The sequence below is a fragment of the Ctenopharyngodon idella genome, chromosome 3, assembly GCF_019924925.1.
Source record: "Ctenopharyngodon idella isolate HZGC_01 chromosome 3, HZGC01, whole genome shotgun sequence".
NCBI lineage: Eukaryota > Metazoa > Chordata > Actinopteri > Cypriniformes > Xenocyprididae > Ctenopharyngodon > Ctenopharyngodon idella.
In genome coordinates, this window is record NC_067222.1 from 4,739,780 (window position 1) to 4,762,826 (window position 23,047).

At 37.3% G+C, this 23,047-nt stretch overlaps 1 protein-coding gene and 1 long non-coding RNA gene across 3 annotated transcripts in view; one reads left to right on the forward strand and one right to left on the reverse strand.

Annotated features, from left to right (window-relative positions):
• Positions 1-647: 647 nt before the first annotated feature.
• Positions 648-23,047, forward strand: part of LOC127508437 (uncharacterized) — a 527,778-nt gene continuing 505,378 nt past the window's right edge. The window contains exon 1 of the long non-coding RNA XR_007928815.1: positions 648-851. This is a non-coding gene — a long non-coding RNA (uncharacterized LOC127508437). The remainder of the gene's footprint in view (positions 852-23,047) is intronic.
• Positions 3,453-22,938, reverse strand: hlfa (HLF transcription factor, PAR bZIP family member a). 2 transcript variants are annotated; one of them, XM_051886325.1, is made up of 4 exons: positions 22,620-22,938; positions 20,525-20,869; positions 8,186-8,400; positions 3,453-7,768 (listed from the first exon to the last, which is right to left on the reverse strand). In XM_051886325.1, exons 1-4 carry the CDS (start codon positions 22,732-22,734, stop codon positions 7,550-7,552), a joined length of 894 nt encoding a protein of 297 aa, XP_051742285.1. In that variant the 5' UTR covers positions 22,735-22,938; the 3' UTR covers positions 3,453-7,549. The 2 variants fall into 2 exon arrangements, with proteins under 2 accessions (XP_051742285.1, XP_051742286.1); XM_051886326.1 differs by having other exon boundaries at positions 3,453-7,765; positions 22,620-22,935.

The following is a 23,047-nucleotide window of genomic DNA, read 5'->3' on the forward strand; positions in this document are numbered from 1 at the left end:
ATTTCACAAATAATTACAAATAAACAGCAAATTCTTTGTTTTATCTACAACTTAAACATTTTTTACAGTGAAACGTACTGATTTTGTAACTTTTCAAATTACCTCAACACCCCTATTTATATATATAATCTTAAAGTAGATTTTTTTTAATGCAACTTTTTTGTTTAACATTAACAAAGTTAATACATCAAACCTTCTTCCATAACATGTTTTTGTCTTACCCTGATTCACTATGTTAAACCTGTTTTATACGTGTTTAGTTTAGACCTGTCGGGATGGTTTTCGCGGGAAACTGCACATTCGTAAATCGTCACTCGCCCGTGCGTGTCTCGTCATATCTGTAAACAGAGTAAAGTTGTTCCGGCTAGTTTGACGCATGTACAGGTGCTGGTCATATAATTAGAATATCATGAAAAAGTTCATTTTTTTATTGTAAATTATTTTTAAAAATGAAACTTTCATATATTCTAGATTCCCTACATGTAAAGTAAAACATTTCAAAAGTTTTTTTTTTTAAATTTTGATGATTTAAAGTCCAAAATCCATTGAAAGTCCAAAATCCAGTATCTCAAAATATTAGAATATTTCCTAAGATCAATCAAAAAATGGATTTGCAAAACAGAAAAGTTCAAGTTCCTTGAAGTATGTTCATTTGTGCACTCAATACTTGGTCGGCAGCACATATTACAGCAAATGACTTGCTCCTAGCACAAATTACAGCATCAGTGAAGTGTGGCATGGAAGTGATCAGCCTGTGGCACTGCTGAGGCACTATTGAGCCTTCAGATCATCTGTATATTGTTGGATCAACTGTTTCTCATCTTTCTCTTGAAAATATCCCATAGATTCAGGTCAGGCATGTTGGCTGGCCAATAAAGCACAGTAATATCATGGTCAGCAAACCACTTGGAAGTGGTTTTTGCACTGTGGGCAGGTGCTAAAGTCCTGCTGGAAAAGGAAATCAGCATCTCCATAAAGCTTGTCAGCAGATGGAAGCATAAAGTGCTCCAAAATCTCCTGGAAGATGGCTGCATTGACTTTGCACTTGATAAAACACAATGGACCAACACCAGCAGACGTCACGGCCCCCCCAAATCATTATTGACTTCAGAAACTTCACACTAGACTTCAAGCAGCTTGGATTCTGTGCCTCTCCAGTCTTCCTTCAGACTCTGGGACCCTGATTTCAACATGAAATGCAAAATTTACTTTTATCTGAAAAGAGGACTTTCGACCACTGTTCACTGTCCAGTTCTTTTTCTCCTTAGCCCAGGTAAGATGCTTCTGACGTTGTTTCTGTTTCAGAAGTGGCTTGGTAGTCCTTTTCCTGAAGATGTCTGAGTGTGGTGACTCTTGATGCGCTGACTCCGGCTTCATTCTACTCATTGTGAAGCTCTCCCAAGTGTTTGAATCGGCTTTACTTGACAGTATTCTCAAGCTTGCAGTCATCCCTGTTGCTTGTGCACCTTTGCCTACCCAATTTCTTCCTTCCAGTCAACTTTGCATTTAATATGCTTTGATATTTCACTCCGTAAACAGCCACCCCATTCAGTAATGACCTTCTGTGACTTACTCTCTTTGTGGAGGGTGTCAATGATTGTCTCCTGGACCATTGCCAAGTCAGCAGTCTTCCCCATTAGTGTGGTTTCAAAGAACAAGAGATACCCGGAATTTATACTGTAGGGATGGTCATTTAATGAAACTCAAATGTAAATATTCTAATATTTTGAGATACTGGATTTTGGACTTTCATTAGCTGTACGCTCTAATCAACAAATTTAAAAAAAATAACTTTTGAAATGTTTTACTTTACATGTAGGGAATCTAGAATATATGAAAGTTTCATTTTTTAAAATAATTTACAATAAAAAAAATGAACTTTTCATGATATTCTAATTATATGACCAGCACCTGTATGTTGTGGGAACGGCGTAGGTCAGTTGTTACAACGAGCGTGAAAGGTTGACATGGAGCAGCAGCTAAATCTCCAACCTCTGGGAAATCACCCGTTCAAAACAAACGAACATAATCTGATGGCAAAAAGAGCGACGCGGAGATGGCGTTTTTATTACTCAAAAGGTGAGTGAGGTATTTTATTGAACAGATAAATTGCCATATGTAGCTTTCCAACACGGTTTATCGTAAAGCATAATCTATTATGATGGCTTGTTTCATTATGGTTGTTGTAGCACTGTGCTGGAATGTATTTTCAATGAAGTTAATGGGTAAAGCTACAGTAACGTCTTCAGCTAGTCAGCTTGAGATCCTTTCCATCTAAATTCATTTTGGAGCAAAAAAAATAAATAAATAAACATGCGTTCATCCATCATAAAAGTAAATCCATCCATCAAAAAAATTCGTCCATCATCCATACTCCTCCAGGGGGTTAATATTTTTTTCCAGGGCGTGAATTTTTTTGGGCTTCAAAATCTCGCCCCCCCTTCACTACCATTATAAAGCTTGGAGGATCAAGGATATTTCTAAATATTTCTCCAATTGTGTTCGTCTGAAAGAAAATAGTCATATACACCTAGGATGGCTTGAGGCTGAGTAAATCATGGGATAATTTTCATTTTTGGGTGAGCTATCCCTTTAAGCCTAGTAGTGAATGTTTTATGAGCAGTAGGATAACCATATTCATCCGCACAGTCACGCAAAGCCGAAGCACAACTAAAACAATGTCTTCTGCAAAATGCATGCAGTTTTGTGTTTTAACCGCTAGAGGGTGAAAAGTTACACGATGTACCTTTAAGGAAAGGTCTCGTTTAACAACTAACAATAAACAATACTTCTACATCATGTATTAATTTTGATGTTATTCATTAACCATTTTTCAATTAATTTTTAAAATCAAAATGTTACTGGTAACATTTAATGAATTGCTAACTAACGTGAACAAACAACGAACAACTGTATTTTATTCACACACATAAGGATTAATAAATACTGAAAAAATATTATTATTTCATATTATCTAATACATTAATGTTGACTTTGTGAAGTTTTAGGAAAGAAATTAGGAAAGAGACCAAATTTAATTTCCTCTTTACTGATCACAAGTACCATCTTAAGACAAAGGCATTAATTAAAGAAATCTAAAGGCAAAAATGCACAAACCTTTTCCAAATAAAATTTAAATTTTTTCATGGTAGTGAAACATTTTAAACATTGTTGTGTAAACATTGGGCTTCTAAACTAAAACATACTCGTAATATAATGTGTACGTATTAGAATTTGACCTTTATTTATTTTATTTTTTTTTAATTAAAATGTAATTATTGTTTTTCTTGATGAATATGTAGGCTACTTTCAGTGTAGAGCACTTCATGCTAAGTTAGCATTAATGTTTTCATGCAGATAAAACCCTTTTGAATTTTATTAAAGCATGGAACAAATAATAGCTTCAGGGCCTCCCATTCAGAGTCATGAACAAAGACAGAAAAGCACAGATCTTGAGAGAAAACTGAAGACTTTATTGGACACTAAATGTACAGAGAGATAAGGGGTCAAAAGGTGGCAGCAGAGAGCAAAGATTCAGGTTTCTGCTTCCATTGCATGACACACAAGATCAAACATCTCCAGCTTTGACTGTCTTGCAGGTGTTGCCTTGAATACGGCGGTTCTCTGGGCCCACCTTCCCGTCGACCCCTGTGGGTCTTTCAAGACGAACCAGCGCTTTACTAGCGTCTGAGTTCTGTGTTTGAGAACGTGTAAAGTAAGGGGTGGGATTGTCAGGGCTGATTGGAGCAGCGTGGGGAGCCCTTTCCGTGCAGGTCCGATCCGGTCCAAGTAATTTAAGCTTTAAAATGAGTGTGAAATCGTCTGTGGTAATTCAAGGCACTGGACTAAACAGGTTCAATATGGTTCTAGCTTCCTTTCAGTACTGAGGTAGTGAATTTTACCAAAAGGGAGACGCCAACTTGTTTCCCACAATCTCACTGCTGTGTCCTTCCCTGTCCTTATGAGATTACGGACGCTATTAGAATTGCATCTAAAGGTAGATTTATATGAATACAAGATTATCCGCTCATGCAATCTATTGCTAAACAGTCTAGATTGAGTTGGCCAAACGTTTGTATGCTAATGCTGCCTTCACATGCTATCGGAAATGTCCTACACTCTTAAAAATAAAGGTTCTCTATTGGCACTGATGGTTTCACGAAGAACCTTTAACATCCATGGAAACTTATCGATTTTTCTTTTATGCCAAAATTTAATAGGTTATTAAGTAAAGATCATGTTCCATGAAGATATTTTGTAAATTTCCTACTGTAAATATATCAAAAATGTATTTTTGTGAGTGGATATGCATTGCTAAGGACTTTTGGACAACTTTAAAAGCAATTTTCTCAATATTTTCATTTTTTTGCACCCTCAGATTCCAGATTTTTTTAAATAGTTGTATCTCGGCCAAATATTGTCATATCCTAACAACCATACATCAATGGAAAGCTTATTTATTCAGCTCAATTTAAAAAAAAAAGACCCTTATGACTGGTTTTGTGGTCCAGGGTCACATTTATGGGACAGTTCATGTCAGATTTTGTTGCTGATTTGAAATATGTTATTTAATTGAGTTCACTAAGTAGTTTTGGAGATTTCAGGATTCCCCCATTTAAATAGATAGGACTTGGTCTTGGAATGCCTGAAATAGCTGCCTGGAGGCGTTGCAAATATGGCCGCCAAGTGAACAGACCTTGAAAGGCTTTAGTGCCTGCGAAATTTCGGTAATCTGACAATAATCATGTTTAAAATGTATGGGCTGCCCTAGTTTCACACAATTTGAGAGTTCGTTGATATTTTCTGATTAGGACAGTTGTATTTATGGTAAGTCTGATAGCACGTAAAGGCAGAATAAATTGGATTTTCAAGATGGTCTAGGACTGTTTAACCTATAATACTTTTCCCATCTAACAAGGAGAGGAACACATTAGTGAAATGCTAAAAACTTGGCTGGGCCTCCCTCTTGCCCTCAGGGAGGTATTTTCATGGGGCATTATTCACGAGAAACGGTTTGGCTTAATCCTGGATTTATTTAAGTTTTGTACATTTGGAAACAGTCTACACAGGGCTTTATACACGCGTCTCACATCTGCATTTATACCAAAAAAAAAACAAAAAAAAAAAAAACAGACATGAGAAAATAAAGGGAAATTAAAAGAAACACATAAAAACACAGCGCCATTTCTGCCCCCAATCGGCCCTCAACAATACAAATCATCTGAATTTTGGCCTAAACTGGGGCAGTTACTGTTGAAAATGAAGTCACCAGCAGAAACAGCAATCAAACCTGACCTGAGATCAGTCGTCTCGGTTTTAAACCCTGTATCATCCATTAGAACAGAAAGAAAAAAAACTGATCTCAGATCAGAAAAACCTACAAAAACCTGGTACGTTCCAGAAGTAACTTCTAGCTTACTACTTTCACAAACTGTGCACATACATAGGCCTACTATGTACTGCAGAAATAGTAGTAGTATACTAGTCTGAACGTACCCAGTGACTCCATTGACAACAATAAGACTTTTATAACATTCAACCAAGCAAAAGCTCTTAGAGCTGCCGCACTAAACATTCATTATCAACACTCTGCTGTGAAAAAGACTTAATTGTATAGACTAGAAAGCATAGCCTTTAGATTTCCATCCAAAGAACCAATAGCAATACTGTGGATGCTGCGTGTAATGAAACTCCATTACACAGCATCAAGAGTGTGAGTTATATGGAGGAATTGCAGCTCCTCCCTATAGGAGAAAAACTATTGATGTACTTTCTGTACAATATACATATATATAATCTTTATGTTGCTGTGAGTTACGGTGTGAGGTCCGGCTGCTAGCGTTCCCTGAGACAGAATACTAAAGGCTATTTGAAAATTGAGGGTGCAGAAGGTTTTTAATGCCCAAAATAGAGGACATAATCGCGGGTTTCGCTTTTACTCCCTGTTATATACTTCATAATATATCAAAACTCTATGTTACTTAGCTCTGAGTAATGGATATATATATACGCTATCATAGATTTCTCTTGTACTACTCTGGATTTGTTGTGCCTTGAAAATATTCAAACAGTATTATATAGGAAAAATACTGTACAAAAAAGCAACTTATAGAATAGTTTTCATATATATATATATAAACATTAAAACTCTGTTTTATCAATAAATCTGTGTGCTGTATCTTTTGGTCTGCAGTAAACAAACTGATTGGGTTTCAACCACAGTATTTGAGACAACACCGTCCTGCTTAACGAACGCCTCAAAACCTCTTCAAACACATTCATTACAGTCATACAGCCGACAGACACGCGAAGCTACAAAAACGAAAGGAAAAAAAAATCACTACAAATATTATTTTGTTGTACTGACTTATAAACAAACAAAAATTCTAAAACATGCTGTGGGTGAAAAAAAATTATAGTAAAAAAAAGAAAATCATCCATTCTAAAAAAAAAAAAAAAAAATGACCCATTTACAATTAGCTTGAGGCCGCAACTCTGAAACAATAATCATGCTGAAATATCCAGTAAAACAATAAGGAAAAATTACTATACAGCCATAACAATAAGAACAGCTATAACAATAGTAGTAATTAACAGCTGAATATTTTTGAAAAAAAATCTTCCATTCAAAAAAAAGTCCATAAATATATCAGGCAGATTAATAGTGTAGGTAGAAACATTGCACCAGATCAGATTGTGAAACACGCATTAGTGCAGGGAGTTAGAGCGAGAGAGAGAGAAAGAAAGATAGACAAATAATGGATTCAGCAGTTTTGGAGGGAAAGTTTTGGAGGGAAAGTTTCTGCACTACAGCAAGTACAAGATGGCGCTATGAAACAGGCTTTGCAGAAACTTTAGAGTAGAAGAATTTAGCTTACATTTCATGTGTTTTGCCCTCTGAAGAGATTCAGGCTTATTGCTCCATGGACAATACAGGAAAGACACAAAAAACTACGCTGGTGTTGGTTTGAAAGTAATGATGAAAGTAAAACAGACAAAACACAAAGAACAGAAAACAAACATTGTGTTCTGATGCTAACTAGTGTTATACACACACTTTACAGAACGAAAGGTGCCGGTGCATTACAGCTATTCAACTAAAATACAATAATATACACAAAAACAAGCTCGAGCAACAGGAAGTGGGCGGAGACTCTGGGAAGAGGGGGATGGACCGAGCGGATGATTGACAGACAGGAGGGCAAGAAGAGAGGAAAATATTTATCAGTCCGTGTTTGAAAACATTCCAGAGAAAACGAGAACCATGTAGAATCATTTCCAAATAAACGATCCATCGTTGGCGAAGGAATAAATGGACGAACGAACAAATAAAAGGAAAGAGAGAGAAGTGAAATTCCTACTTGAGAGGAGAAAGACAGACACTGAAACACAAACGAAAAACACGTCAACTCAAATATTGAGAGAAAAGAGAGAGAAATGTGAAAAAAATTCAAGGAGAATTTGGCGCCTCTTAAAGGGGCACGCAGAAGTCCATGGGGGGCGGGTCATTTGTGGGTGTGGGCGGGGCTTTTGTGGGGATGGGAGGGGCTCACAGAGGGCCGTGTCGCGCCTCGTATTTGGCCAGAACGTTCTTACAGCGGCCGAGTTCCTTCCGCAGGTCGGCCACTTCCTGTCTGAGTGCCGCGTTCTCTTTCTCCAGGAATCCCGCGCGGATGGCGATCTGGTTCTCTTTCAGCCGGCGAGCGTCCCGGGACCGTTTGGCCGCGACATTGTTCTTTCTGCGCCTTGCCCAGTACTTGTCATCCTGCTCGGAGACGGAGAGACAAACAAATCAGAAAAAAATAATTATTCTCACAATTCAGTTTGGAATTTTTCCTGGTGACACAAAAATTATACATTCATCTTTTAAAAAAAGATGAATGTAAATCTAAATGCAGTATAGCAGTTTTTTAATTTTTTAACAAATTTACACAGTAAAATACCATTTTGCATTCTGGATAATATTATTTGTTGTTTAACCTATAGGCTACTTTCTCGAAAATGACAAATATTACCCAGAATGCATTGTTTAACAGTATATTACTGTATATTACCATTTATTTGTACAACATTAACAAAATATAATATTACTATTACTGTTGTTGTTTCACAAATATTGGGAGAGAGATATAATAATAATCATCACTTTTCACTGTGCTTTATGGTTTAATGTTTGTGTTTTTACCTTCATGTCATCTGGAATGAAGACCTTGCGCGCCTTCTTGATCATGGGCTGCGGCTTCAGCTCCTCCGCACTGAATTTGCGCTTGCGAGGGTCGAAGATTTCCTGTCCCGGGACGCTGGAGAGGGCGAGGTCAGCGGGGTCGGGCTCGTACCCGACCGGAACCTGGATGGAGTCTGGATCTATCGGACTGGGTGTGTCACGTGAAGAGGGCAGAACTGAAGGCGAAAGAGAGAGAGAGAAGAGAGAAAATGACTTTAATTATAATATTAACCAACATTATTACATTACATGTGACCTGTACTGGCAAAATGAGTCGCAATGAGCAAATGAGTTATTGTTATTTTCACATTCTCTATTAAAAACCTTCAAAAATGATGTATGATTTGTTGGAATCTGACAAAACAATGACTGAGCTACACCTGTTTGAAGTCGATAGAGTCAGCAAAGTCAATTTTGAGAAAAATCGAGTTGAAGGCTCCAAAACAAAATCACCTAGCAACCATAAAACCTTAAAATCCCTGTTAATAACATCAAATTTAGCACAAGCCAAGACAGCCTATGATAAGACCTACTGTATCACACGGACCTAATAAAATGTTACACATAAGCTGTTTTTCCTCAACAGTTAACCAAACGTTCACTTAAGACATAACAGATAATGTTTGCGTGAATACTCGCCAAGACAGATTTTCTGAAATACTGTAATTCTGTGTAAAGGTGAATACCGGGATCGCGCGCTGTCTGAGGCGTCTTTTTCGCGCGCTTCGGATCTGTAAGTCAGCGCGAGTAAGATCGTTTTGTTTACATCAGCATGAGTTTTAAAATAACATTTCATTGGTTCAGACTCATGCTATCGAGAATTCGCTATGAATATTCACAAAGTGCTTCACAACGATACCAAACTTGTGCTGAGGGAAACGCGCCAGTCGTCGAGAAGCGGGCGGAGAAAAACGGCATTTTTCATGGAGAAAGGAAAGGTACCCCTACCAGAAAACATACAAATAAAGACACCTTTAGCTGTTTAATTGCTATTTGGAGCATTGGGATCGCTAGACGAGGGCTTAATGAACTCATTTTTGAGAAAACCTCAAATTCGACCAAAATTTACATTTTTCGTTTGTTTTGCCTGTAGCTCGAAAACAGCCCGACTCATTTTGACAGCACGGGTCACATATTATGCTTATCAGGCAAGAGACATTTATTTTAAAAGGTAAATAGGATCAAATTCCATATCATGTTGATTTAGTGTAAATATGCACTACCATTTCTGACCACCAGGGGGCACATGAACCCACCTTATAGCCATACATATTAACACATTTACACACACACACATAAAAATATTACTAAATAATATTAATAATAAATAATCATTAAATAAAAATTAATTATACTATAAAAATTAAGCAATATTTATATTATATAGCTATTTTTCTTAAAGTATTTATATAAATAAGTTCGCTGATGCAGTAAAGGCGACTGTGATTGATTTACCAAAATACATCAAACACAAGAGCAAGAGAGATGTGTGTGTGTTTCTGTTCATTAGTGAAGGATTAGAAGATCAAATTAAACTCTTGACTGATTTAAGGGTCATTAAACAGGAGCTGAGAGCGCCAAGAGCTGGCATACAGCCACACACGCAATCACCACACAATATAACACACAACAACACTGCCTGAATCACACAACCGCAATACATGGTTCAACAACTTCAGCACACAACCTGCTTCCCCTCTATGAGGCGCAGCAGCACTGACGAAGCCTGACGAAGCTGTATGTGTGTGTGTCTGTGATATACATTTATGTGTGTGTGTGTGTGTGTGTGTGTGTTTCCCTGTCTGATTACAAACAACTTGACAGTTAAATCATGAAGGACTTTATCTAAACTGACCCGACCAAGACCCGCTTTATGACAGTCAAACGGTCAAAATGACTCAGGATTTCGTTCATCTTTTCTGGCGTAACGATAATCTTGCCTTATCTTGCATGTTCATGCTCGTGAGATAAAATTATTAATACACTCAATTAGATTATTACAGAAAATCTAAATTATTTCTAGATTTGATATATAGATTTATCTACAAAATTTTCATATAACAAATGATTAGTAATGTATTATTAATCCATAATAAATATGAATAGAAATCATTAATGTTTAATTAATAATTATAATATTCTTCATATATAGCATTTATGCACATTTATGCTCATGAGATAAAATACTTGTTAGATTATAGAAATTCAAAATTATTTCAAGATTAATAGATTTATCTACAGGATTTCATATAAATAATTTACTATTCATACATAAATATTAATATAAACAATAATGTTTATTATTATTATTATTATAATAATATATAATTATGTAATTACAATCATATTTATGCTGTTATATATTTAATATAATTATGAGTGATTGTTTAGGTTCTGAAGGTAGGATAAGGAATATTCAAGAAAATTAAAAAATATAATAGTTAATAATTATTAATACATAATAAATATCATTATAAAATAGGAATGTTATTAGTATTTTTATTAATAAGAATAAAATACCATAATAATGTAATATAAAGTTATAATATTACTTATATTTATAATATTTATGTTTGTAATAGTGATTGTTTCATTCTGCAGGCAGGATATATGAGAGAGAGAGAGAGAGATTAGTTTAGGCTACAATTAAGCATTACTTAAATATTCTCATAGTATTTTCAAAGTAAATATTTGCCTGCAAACATCAAACCTAAACAGTTACTCATAACTTATATGGTTAGTAGAAAAGCCTGTGAAATAAAGTGTGTGTGTGTGTGTGTGTCATTCTCATCATCTCTGTCTCTCTCTATCTCAGTCAATCTGAGAGCCTGAACTTGGCCTCAGAGGTGAGGGGGTGGAGCTGTGCTGACCAATCACAGGCCAGGGCTGGAATGGTGGGCGGGGTCTGAGGAAAGTATGCGAGCGCTGCTGAGGTCCTGCTCCGTTGGGTGGCAGATCGTTCATGGGTGTGACTGTGACCGTCCCGTGAACCCTGGCCATTCCCTTCCTTAAACACACACGCTGAGGGAAGGGAGGCGTCTGTGCTTGGGGAAGTCGACGGGTGTAGGAAAAAGGCGCCCTAACAAGCTCTATTTTAACCAGTGATAGCCCTGATAAGAGGTCAAACAAGCCATGAGAGGCCGAAACAAACATCAGTGACAAAACAAGCTACACAACAACTATGAGTGGCTTGAGAGTGAAACCAAAAATATATGGACACACTTAAAAATGCTTAAATGTCACTGCATTTGACAAGCAAGTGTGTTTATCATAAAGGAAGATCTCAAGCAAACACGTTTGACAAAACGAAGTGACCTGAGTGTTTTAGAAGACACTAAAACCTATAAAACTGGGATATAATTGAAAGATGTAGAATTCATATGGAATTCAATTCATATGAATGCATATAACTAAGTTTTTAATATAGAATTTAATTTTCTCACTCATGCTCATTCACACACGCATACTGTATATGAAATATTTACATAAACATTGTTATATTACATTATAGTGTTAAAAATAATTGTATGAAATGCCACAAAAAACACCAAAACATTGTTTATTTCATATAAAATGAATATAAATCTGTTATTGATTCCATCGAAAGTTTTAAAGAGCAAAAAGATTAGAATCCTACTGAGAATACGCTTTTAAAAAAATAAAAATATATATTTCTAGATTTTTATATTTAGATTTACTTACAGAATTTCATATAATAAATAATTGATAATTTATTATTTATAATTTCAGATAAAATAAATATTAATATAAATCAATGTTTTATTATTGTTGTTGTTGTTGTTAATAATAATAACAACAACAACAGGTATATATATATATAAATTTAATACATATAAATGTTATAAAAAAATAAATTATATATATATATAAACTATATATAAAAATTCATATAATTTTATAATATATATATATAATACAATATAATATTATATTATAATACATACAATGTATTTATATTAGTCTTAATAATAACAATAATAAATAATATCATCATATTAATATATTACAGAGATAATATATCAGAGGCTCAACAGCAGGTGCCGGTGTACGAGTCCAGATAAAAGCTGGATAATGGGATTTAGCGCGAGGAAAAGCTTTCCATTGACTGTGTGCATCTTGGCTTGTCCTTGTACCAGGAATTGATCCGAGCTGGAATTCTGATCTTTCCTGAAATCATAAAATCTCGCTAAAGCCTCCAGCAGTGAGGAATATTGGGAAGCCTGGTTTATTTTAGTGAATCTGTTTGTTCGGACGGAACTGGTTCAATATACCTGATTCCTTTGAGTCAACAGCAGAGAGGTGTGTATAATAGCACGTGACGCACCAGCACACACACTCCCGAATTCAAATTCACATCCGACAGGGAAAATATACATTTGCTTAAATTTGTTTACATGATGCAATATATATTGTTCTTGCAAAAAACAACAAAACAAATAGCTTGAATGGCCTTCAGAATGGTGCAGTTACAACATCTACCAGCAGGGGCTGAACTACACCATTCAAATTTTTTTTGTTGTTGTTGTTTTATTGTTATTATTTTGAAAGAAATGAACATGTTTATCCAGCAAGGATGCATTATTAAATTGATCAGAAGTGACAGTAAAGACACCTCAAATAAATGCTGTTCTTATGAACTTTCTATTCATCAAAGAATACTGAAAAATAAAATGTATCGCAGTTTCCACAAAAATCTGAAGCAGCACAACTGTTTTCAACATTGATAATAATCAGAAATGTTTCTTGAGCATCAAATCATCAAATTAGAATGTTTCTGAAGGATCATGTGACACTGAAGACTGGAGTAATGATGCTGAAAATTCAGCTTTGATCACAGGAATAAATTACATTTTAACATATATTCACATAGAAAACAGCTATTTTAAATTGTAAAAATATTTCACAATATTACTGATTTTACCGTATTTTTGATCAAATAAACAGCCTTGGTGAGCAGAAGAGACTTATTTTAAAACATCTTTCAAAAACAAACTCTTAAACAGTAGTGTAGACTAACCAGCCAAAGTTTGACTGCTTCGAATGAATCATTAAAAACAAATGATTCATTAGAACATCTCATTTGCCAATAGGACAACTGATCATGGGCCTCATTTATACAATGTTGCGCAGAAACCGTCCTAAATTTGATCTTACGATCATTTCTCCGATGTGCGTATGTGTGATTCATAGATTGAATGTACACGCAGAAAACGAGCGTACGCCTCTCTTTCAGATGTGAAATCTATAAATCGTAAATGACCTTGAACTTACGCGCAGCTGAATGGTTTCAGTTCTCCACATTTTAAACGACACCTAATTAATGTCATTTACATATAAAAGATCACCAGTCATCGTCCAAATCTTTGGTGAGCAGCAAGAATAGCTTAGATTTCCAAAAAACTGCAGTAATCTGACCAGGAAAAGAGCGTACGTGTGCTCAGACCCTAATGTGGCGCTAAGCACTTTTCCACGTCAAACACCGTTTTTATATGAGCGTTGGCGTGGATTTAAGCGTACACACACTCTAAGATCAAATCTGTGCGTACGCACGCTTTATAAATGAGGCCTCAGGACCCTGACCATTAACCATAGATCCAACGACCCCAGAACCAGCACACTTAACCAAAAACCAGATCCAGAACACACACAATGAGACTAAGCATCACAACACTCGTTTCTGACCTCTGACCTCTGTGTGTGTGTGTGTTACTGCAACTACCATCACTATCTTAAATCCATTCTGTCATTCAAAGCTGAAGAATAACCCTTTACCCTTCCTCGTTTCGCTCTGCCAACAGTAGATAAACGTTACTCCTGCCGGCCTCTCACGCACATGCAGAACAAAGTCCACCATTACAGCCGTTTGACAGACATTTACAGAGACAAATCGACCCGAAGACATTCGAGCGACAGAATCGCAGCTGGAAACAGTACAGTACAGACCACAAGCAGAACGCAATTCAAAACACCTTTAAGTGCAATTCAAATTGTAATTGAAAGAAGTAGAATTAAAATTGAAATAAATTCATATAAATGCTGGAAATGTAGCTTTAAATAATACATTTTTTACTGTAAATTATTCATTTAAAAGTTCATCACACACATATATGGAATACTTACAAAAACATTATTTTATTTTATTATTAAAAAATATTATTTATAAATGCAACTTACAAAAAATTACTTCATTTATAGACCCTACATATAATTATATGTAGATTTGTTTTTATGGACCATGGAGGAAAAAACAATACATTTCCCAGAATTAATTTATTCAATATCATAATATATTATATATTAAACATAAAATATTAAAATACATATAATAATAAATAATATATTCAAATGTATTATATGTATTAAAAATATATATCTAGTGCTGTCAAATCGATTAATCGCAATTAATCGCATCTAACATAAAAGTTTTTGTTTACATAATATGTGTGTGTATATATATTATATTTATATATATTATGTGTGTGTGCGAGCATTTCATATATATATATATATATATATATATATATATATATTATTTGTTTATTTATTATATAAATATTTTATCAATTTAATATATATATATACACATATTATGTAAACAAAGACTTAGATGTTAGATTCGGTTAATCACGATTAATCGATTTGACAGCACTAATATTTACATGTTTTAAATATAAAGATATTTGTATTTAAAATATTTATATTTAACATTAAAATATACAAAAATATTTACATTTAAAATACAGAATATTCCTATTAAGTTCTCTGAAAACAATGTGGCAAAATCCAAAAAGGTTTGATGGTTCTTAATTTGACAGCACTGAACTCTATTTAGAGGTATTTACAGGTATTCTTCATATCAGAGGATTAATTACTTAGTTATCTGTGTTGAATTTCTGTGAATTGCAATTCCTGTGTTGTATTAAAATCAAATTCAACTTAAAGGGATAGTTCACCCAAAATTGAAAATTCTGTCATCATTTACTCACCCTCAAGTTGTTCCAAACCTGTATAAATGTCTTTGTTCTGTTGAGCACAAAGGAAGATATTTTGCAACCAGTTTGTAACCAGGCCGCTTTGGGGCACCACTGACTTCCATAGTAGGAAAAAAAAATACTATGGGTGTCAATGGTGCCCCAGAACTGTTCAGTTTCCCACATTCTTCAAAATATCCTCCTTTGTGAAAATTATACAGGTTTGGAACAACCAGAGGGTGAGTAAATGATCATTTTTTCATTTTTGGGTGAACTATCCCTTTAAGAATTGTCTCTGTTTGTCACTCTAATTGCAAATTGCAACTCCTATGTGTTGTGGTCAATTCAATTAAAATTCAACTAAAGAAAAAAAGAAAGAAAAAATTTAATTCTGAATGCTGCAGCCTCCAGGCGATGTCAGTGTGAACGAGGCTTTGATGTGAAAACCCTTTTTATATCTCTGTTATTATATCTGTTACTGATGTATGCCGTTTGTGTGATGCATTATTTGTTGTGCTGGTTTTCACAGGTCGTTTAAAAGCGGCTGCACGTGAATCAGCCACGACACAGGCAATGTGAGTCTCAGTGAGAACATACTGTGCTTCTGCTACAGCAAACGAGAGGGAGAGACAGACAGGTGGGAGGGGCGGGCAGGGGGCGTGGCCTGCTGAGTGGGGAGTGGCCTGCCTTGACAAACTCTCTCTCTGCTGCTCGTCAGCAGCGCAGCACACGCAGCAGCATGTGTTTATCACATGGCAGCACACACTGCTTTGGGAACGAGCGGACTTCACGTGAGCAGAAATGTGCAGAGCAGAGCATGAACCACTCGTCTAGACTGAACACACACAGGCACATGGAAACACACATGCAGAAATGTAAACATGAACACACACACATCCTGCAGCGTACAGTGAAGCGCATGAGGGAACGTTCATCACATCCACTCAACGGTCAGATCTTTACAACATAACTTATGTTTCAGACCAGATCTGTGGAATGCGAAATGAAACCTTTAAATGCATAATCACAGCGAGATGTATAATAAAACCTGTCGCAAGGTTACTGTACAGCCACTTCACTTTTATTCCCTTCAAGTGGCTAACAAACACACACACAACTTCTCTCATACCTACATAGACAAATGAATGAATCTCCTGAAACATGTCAAAACATCCCCAGTTCATATTTCACCACAAAAACAAAATAAAGAGAAAATAAATGACTTTATAAATATACAAGTAATTGTATATATTATATTATGTTTTCAGACTGTTATGATGTTGCAAATTGTGCTTATTCTTAAGATAATTAAGCATATTTAATTACTGAGCACAGTTTTACAGTAATGCAAAAGATTAAATACTAATTTTTTTTTTTATTATTTTAATTGGTAAATTATCTATATAACTTGCACTCTAAAAAAATCTTGGGTTATTTTTTTCTACCCAAGTCCTGGGTTGAGCCTTTTGGGTCATTTTCGCCCCCCAGTGTTTGGGTAGTTTTTGTGTTACCCAGATCCTGGGTCAGACGTAACAACCCAGTGTTTGGGTAGTTTTTGTTTTACCCAGATCCCGGGTCAGACGTAACAACCCAGTGTTTGGGTAGTTTTTGTGTTACCCAGATCCCGGGTCAGATGTAACAACCCAGTGTTTGGGTAGTTTTTGTGTTACCCAGATCCCGGGTCAGATGTAACAACCCAGTGTTTGGGTAGTTTTTGTGTTACCCAGATCCCGGATCAGACGTAACAACCCAGTGTTTGGGTAGTTTTTGTTTTACCCAGATCCCGGGTCAGACGTAACAACCCAGTGTTTGGGTAGTTTTTGTGTTACCCAGATCCCGGGTCAGATGTAACAACCCAGTGTTTGGGTAGTTTTTGTGTTACCCAGATCCCGGGTCAGATGTAACAACCCAGTGTTTGGGTAGTTTTTGTGTTACCCAGATCCCGGATCAGACGTAACAACCCAGTGTTTGGGTAGTTTTGGTGTTCCCCAGATCCTGGATCAGACGTAACAACCCAGTTTTTGGGTAACCCAGATCCCGGGTCAGACGTAACAGCCCAGTGTTTGGGTAGTTTTTGTTTTACCCAGATCCCGGTCAGACGTAACAGCCCAGTGTTTGGGTAGTTTTGGTGTTACCCAGATCCTGGGTCAGACGTAACAACCCAGTGTTTGGGTAGGTTTTGTGTTACCCAGATCCCGGATCAGACGTAACAACCCAGTGTTTGGGTAGTTTTGGTGTTACCCAGATCCTGGGTCAGACGTAACAACCCAGTGTTTGGGTAGTTTTTGTGTTACCCAGATCCCGGTTCAGATGTAACAACCCAGCGTTTGGGTAGGTTTTGTGTTACCCAGATCCCGGATCAGACGTAACAACCCAGTGTTTGGGTAGTTTTTGTGTTACCCAGATCCTGGATCAGACGTAACAACCCAGTGTTTGGGTAGTTTTTGTGTTACCCAGATCCCAGTTCAGATGGAACAACCCAGTGTTTGGGTAGTTTTTGTGTTACCCAGATCCTGGATCAGACGTAACAACCCAGTGTTTGGGTAGGTTTTGTGTTACCCAGATCCTGGATCAGACGTAACAACCCAGTGTTGGATAGTTTTTGTTTTTCCCAGATCCTGGATCAGACGTAACAACCCAGTGTTTGGGTAGTTTTTGTGTTACCCAGATCCTGGATCAGACGTAACAACCCAGTGTTTGGGTAGTTTTTGTGTTACCCAGATCCTGGGTCAGACGTAACAACCCAGTGTTTGGGTAGTTTTTGTTTTACCCAGATCCCGGGTCAGACGTAACAACCCAGTGTTTGGGTAGTTTTTGTGTTACACAGATCCCGGGTCAGACGTAACAACCCAGTGTTTGGGTAGTTTTTGTGTTACACAGATCCCGGGTCAGACGTAACAACCCAGTGTTTGGGTAGTTTTTGTGTTACCCAGATCCTGGGTCAGACGTAACAACCCAGTGTTTGGGTGGTTTTTGTGTTACCCAGATCCCGGTTCAGATGTAACAACCCAGTGTTTGGGTAGGTTTTGTGTTACCCAGATCCTGGATCAGACATAACAACCCAGTGTTTGTGTAGTTTTTGTTTTACCCAGATCCTGGATCAGACGTAACAACCCAGTGTTTGGGTAGTTTTTGTGTTACCCAGATCCCGGGTCAGACGTAACAACCCAGTGTTTGGGTAGTTTTTGTGTTACCCAGATCCTGGATCAGACGTAACAACCCAGTGTTTGGGTAGTTTTTGTGTTACCCAGATCCTGGATCAGACGTAACAACCCAGTGTTTGGGTAGTTTTTGTGTTACCCAGATCCCGGTTCAGATGGAACAACCCAGTGTTTGGGTAGGTTTTGTGTTACCCAGATCTTGGATCAGACGTAACAACCCAGTGTTTGGGTAGTTTTTGTGTTACCCAGATCCTGGATCAGACGTAACAACCCAGTGTTTGGGTAGGTTTTGTGTTACCCAGATCCTGGATCAGACGTAACAACCCAGTGTTTGGGTAGGTTTTGTGTTACCCAGATCCTGGATCAGACGTAACAACCCAGTGTTGGGTAGTTTTTGTTTTTCCCAGATCCTGGATCAGACGTAACAACCCAGTGTTTGGGTAGTTTTTGTTTTTCCCAGATCCTGGATCAGACGTAACAACCCAGTGTTTGGGTAGTTTTTGTGTTACCCAGATCCTGGATCAGACGTAACAACCCAGTGTTTGGGTAGTTTTGGTGTTACCCAGATCCTGGGTCAGATCTAATAACCCAGTATTTGGGTAGTTTTGGTGTTACCCAGATCCTGGCTCAGACGTAACAACCCAGTGTTTTAGCAATTACTGTGCTTTTTTAATTAAAAGTCATTAAAGTCATTTTTTACTGTGGTGAAAATGTGCTTAATTGTCACAAAAAAATCTTAATGCTCTTGAAAACATGCTTGATTTTCTTAATGCATTTTTTAAAAATATATATTTACCTATTTGGGGTGAAATGGACCATGTTTTGTCAGATTTACACAAATAATCTGTATGTAGGAGTGAACTGGGTGTGTTTGTTTGTTTTTGAAAGATAGAAAGCAGCCACTGCACACTGTGTGTGTTTCAATACCTCAGCATTACTAATTTACACGTCATGCACTTCATTTCATTCAAATCGGAGGCGTAATGCATGTCTTTAGGAATTTGTTTGTCTAATTTCATAGGTTTAATGGCTGGTTCTGGTGGTGTAAAAGTGTGTGAAGTGTCTGTGAAAGTCACTGGCTCTTAAAGGAATGCATAATCAATGTGACGGGTGACTCTGACGGCTCCTCAGGTACGTTTCAGCTAGAGCTGTCATTCACGTTTGGGCAGATGAGTCATTCCTTCATAGTTTGAATAACCATGGCCGTGTTTCCACCTGGTATTAAGATGCGTTTTGGTCGATTTAATCACAAGTGGATGACGCTAAATACAGGTGTAGACGGGGTGTAATACGCATTTGACCGGATTGCTTTCGTAGTGGAAACGCTCATGTGGTGGAATGTGTTCAAACAGCCACTAAAGACTGCATACACTCCGCCTACTGACCTAACACGTAAACATATTTCTTTAAGTTAAACCAACAATTCTTTTTTACAGTGCAGTATAAGAAATGCATTTACGTCTTCTACTGTATATGCATGCACGATTTCAAATGAATTTTCTCTCTTTTTCCCTCTGCAACCTCTAGCAAAAAATAAACAAGCTTGATTTGATTTTAAAGGCTGCAGAGATAATGCTGTGAATGCAACAGGATCCACAAACACCTGACAACATGGACTTCAACCAAACACATACTGCAGACGCCGCTGAGCAAAGTCCAAGGAATCTCTCACTTATATGACCTGTCGCTCAAAACTCTGTGACGTTCGCCGGGAGCTTTGGGTAATTACTTTGGTGAATCTTTAAATGGCTCCAGAGGTCAGATATCTTCACAGTGACAGAAAACAGAAGTAGTGCAGAGAGCATTGAACTTTTCATTGATGATTAACCAATGCAACATGCAGATGATGATATGTACACTCCTAAAAATAAAGATTCTTTATTGGAAATCATGGAACCTCTGCTTTCCACAAAAGGTTCTTTATAGTAGAAAAAGGTTCTTTGGTTTTTTTAAATGTTCTTCACACTAAGAAAAAACAGTTCTTTTAAGAACTGATCTCTGAAAGGTATATTGGGGAGCCAAAAATGGTTCCTCTGTGGCATCGCTGCAAAGACACCCTATTTTTAAGAGTGTATGTGAACAGAAACCACATCTCGGGTGTCATTTAAAGGCTCAGATCAGCCTGGTGCATTAGTGATGTGCTCTACCTGCTCTGCTGGGACTCTGAAGGCAGTTCTGGCCAACGATCCCGGAGTGAACGGAGGTGGTCGCCCGGTTACTGAGATCCACCACGGAAGGTGTAGGCGGGGCGGAAGGAGGCTGCTGTGGCAGGGGCTGCTGGGAAGGTTGGTTCTGCTCGCTCTGTGAGTTGGCGGGAATATTGTTCTCCAACAGAAACTCCTCTAAATCCATATACTCCAGCTGGAAGTTGTCGCCATCGTACGGCAGGGTCTTGTCCCACAGAGTCGGCCCCAGGAAGGCGGACTGAGGGGTGTTTAGACCGTTTCCATCCTCTTCCAACTTCTTTTCCTTCTCTTTCTCTTTCCCGAACCCTGGAGGAGCAAGATGGAGGCATTATTGTCACCATTCACACACACACACAAAAATTCAATTCTGTCATCTCTTAAGCACATTTATGTTATCTCAAACATGTATTAAATGCATGTTTCATACAACAAAATACAATACAATACAATAATATAATATTATATAATATAATATAATAGAAAGAAGTATCAAAGTTCAATTAAATTTAAGTCATTTTACATTTACAATGCTGGGTTTAAAATAACCCAAATTGGGTTGAAAATTGACAATTGGGTCATTTTAGCCCAGCAATTGAGTCGTTTTAACTCAGTGATTGGGTCGTTTTAACCCAGCGGTTGGGTTAAATGTTTGCCCAATGTGCTGGGCAGTTTTATTTAACCCAGCTATTATTTAAAAATTACTATATGGCAGATTGGGTCATTTTAACCCAGAGATTGGGTCGTTTTTAACCCAGCTGTTTGGTTAAATGTTTCCCCAACGTGCTGCACTGTTTAACCCAACTATTGTTTAACCCAACTCTTGTTTAAAAATCACTATACGGCAGATTGGGTTGTTTTAACACAGCAATTAGGTTGTTTTAACCCAGCAGTTGGGTTAAATGTTTGCCTAACGTGCTGGGTAGTTTTATTTAACCCAACTATTGTTTAAAAATGACTATATGGCTGGCTTAAAATGAACCCAAAATAGGTTGGAAATTAAAAATCAGAATTGTTAAAAATTTTTAATTTCCAACATACTTTGGGTTCATTTTAAGCAAGCAATACAGTCATTTTTAAACAATAGTTGAGTTAAATAAAACTACCCAGCATGTTTAAAACAACCCAATTGCTGGGTTTGTCCATTTTCAACCCAATTTTTTAGAATATATGTACACAGAGCAATATATATATATATATATATATATACAGTATTATACAGAGCAATATATTAAGCACCTTAAAAGTGGTCCACACCACATTTTGCACTTTATTCAAGATCATACAACAGCTTTTTACTTTTTTAGTCATGTGATGCTCAGCAGTGCCAGTCACTTGCACTGGAAAAGAGTGGCTGTTTTCCAGCATTTCTCTTTTAGCGTTCCAGAGAACAAGCAAAGTACAGTTTTGCAATGACCTGAGGGGAGAACTACTCCAAAAATGCAACCAAATCAACATATATAGTGTGCAAACTGAAAAAGCATGCAAATGCACGTCCTCTTTAGGTGCAACAAAGATAAAAACAACATTTTATGTATACTGTAAATATGTGATGAGGACTGATGTAGCACAAATACAATCACGCTCAGTGGCGCCCTCTAAAGGGAACTATGAGTACAAATCATCTCCATTGCGTGCGAACTTCATCTATCCGCATAAAGTCGGTATTGGTTGAGTAGACTTCGTTTGTTCCTCTTCTATGTGAGCAAATGCTGTAATTTACAGCAAAATAAGCCTATTTTAAACAGATACCATCATGCGTTTCGGCTAAATCCACTGCGCAATGGTTTTATGTCTGTGCGTAAATTGGATGCAATGCAATAAAAATATCAATAAACATAAAACTTCCAGCCCAAAATCACATCAGAATTCAAGGCGATTATACATGACAGCATGCATGCTTGAGCAGGTACTGGTAAAGGTGTGAAAACACAGTGAAACAAGACGCGCTTTTTCGCGCTGTTTATAAGGAAAGCAAAGCGCGCACCGCGCCTGACACCCGTCAGCTGATGCATTAGGCACTTTAAACCCCCCACAAGCAATACCTATCCATCTTTACCTTCATCGTGATGAAATGGCAGTTTCATGGGGTTCTCCAGCAGGGATTTCAGGACGCCGTGAGTCGGAGGTAGGAAAGTTGGGTTTATAGGAAGAGGTCGAGACATCTTCTCCATCGCGTAATGGAAAGAACAATCTTCCTGAAGAAATGAAATAAAAAAAATATCCAATTTAAAAAAATAAAAACTCTGCAATAGGGTATCGAAATAGAGTCCTCAGCCCGTGCGCTGCACCGATGAGCGGCGGCTGTTCTCGCGCGTCCGTGAGGTCGGCTGGCTGGAGCGCAAAAGCGCAACTGATTCGCAATTCCATGTGCGAAGACTGACGTCTGTGACGTCAATGAACAGGCCAAGCTGCTGAATAGAGCCCTGGCCAATGAGAGCGCCGGGGGGCGTGGATCCCCCCAATCATGACTCGATACATTGTTGC

What these genes read in the sequence shown, in the direction of transcription:
- hlfa (XM_051886325.1), bottom strand. Translation starts at nt 22,734, where the DNA reads ATGGAGAAGATGTCTCGACCTCTTCCTATAAACCCAACTTTCCTACCT. An exon ending in GCCATTTCATCACGATGAAG is followed by an intron (nt 20,870 to 22,619) that starts GTAAAGATGGAT and finishes TTGCTCCTCCAG; the next exon opens with GGTTCGGGAAAGAGAAAGAG. An exon ending in TCATTCCAGATGACATGAAG is followed by an intron (nt 7,769 to 8,185) that starts GTAAAAACACAA and finishes TCCGTCTCCGAG; the next exon opens with CAGGATGACAAGTACTGGGC.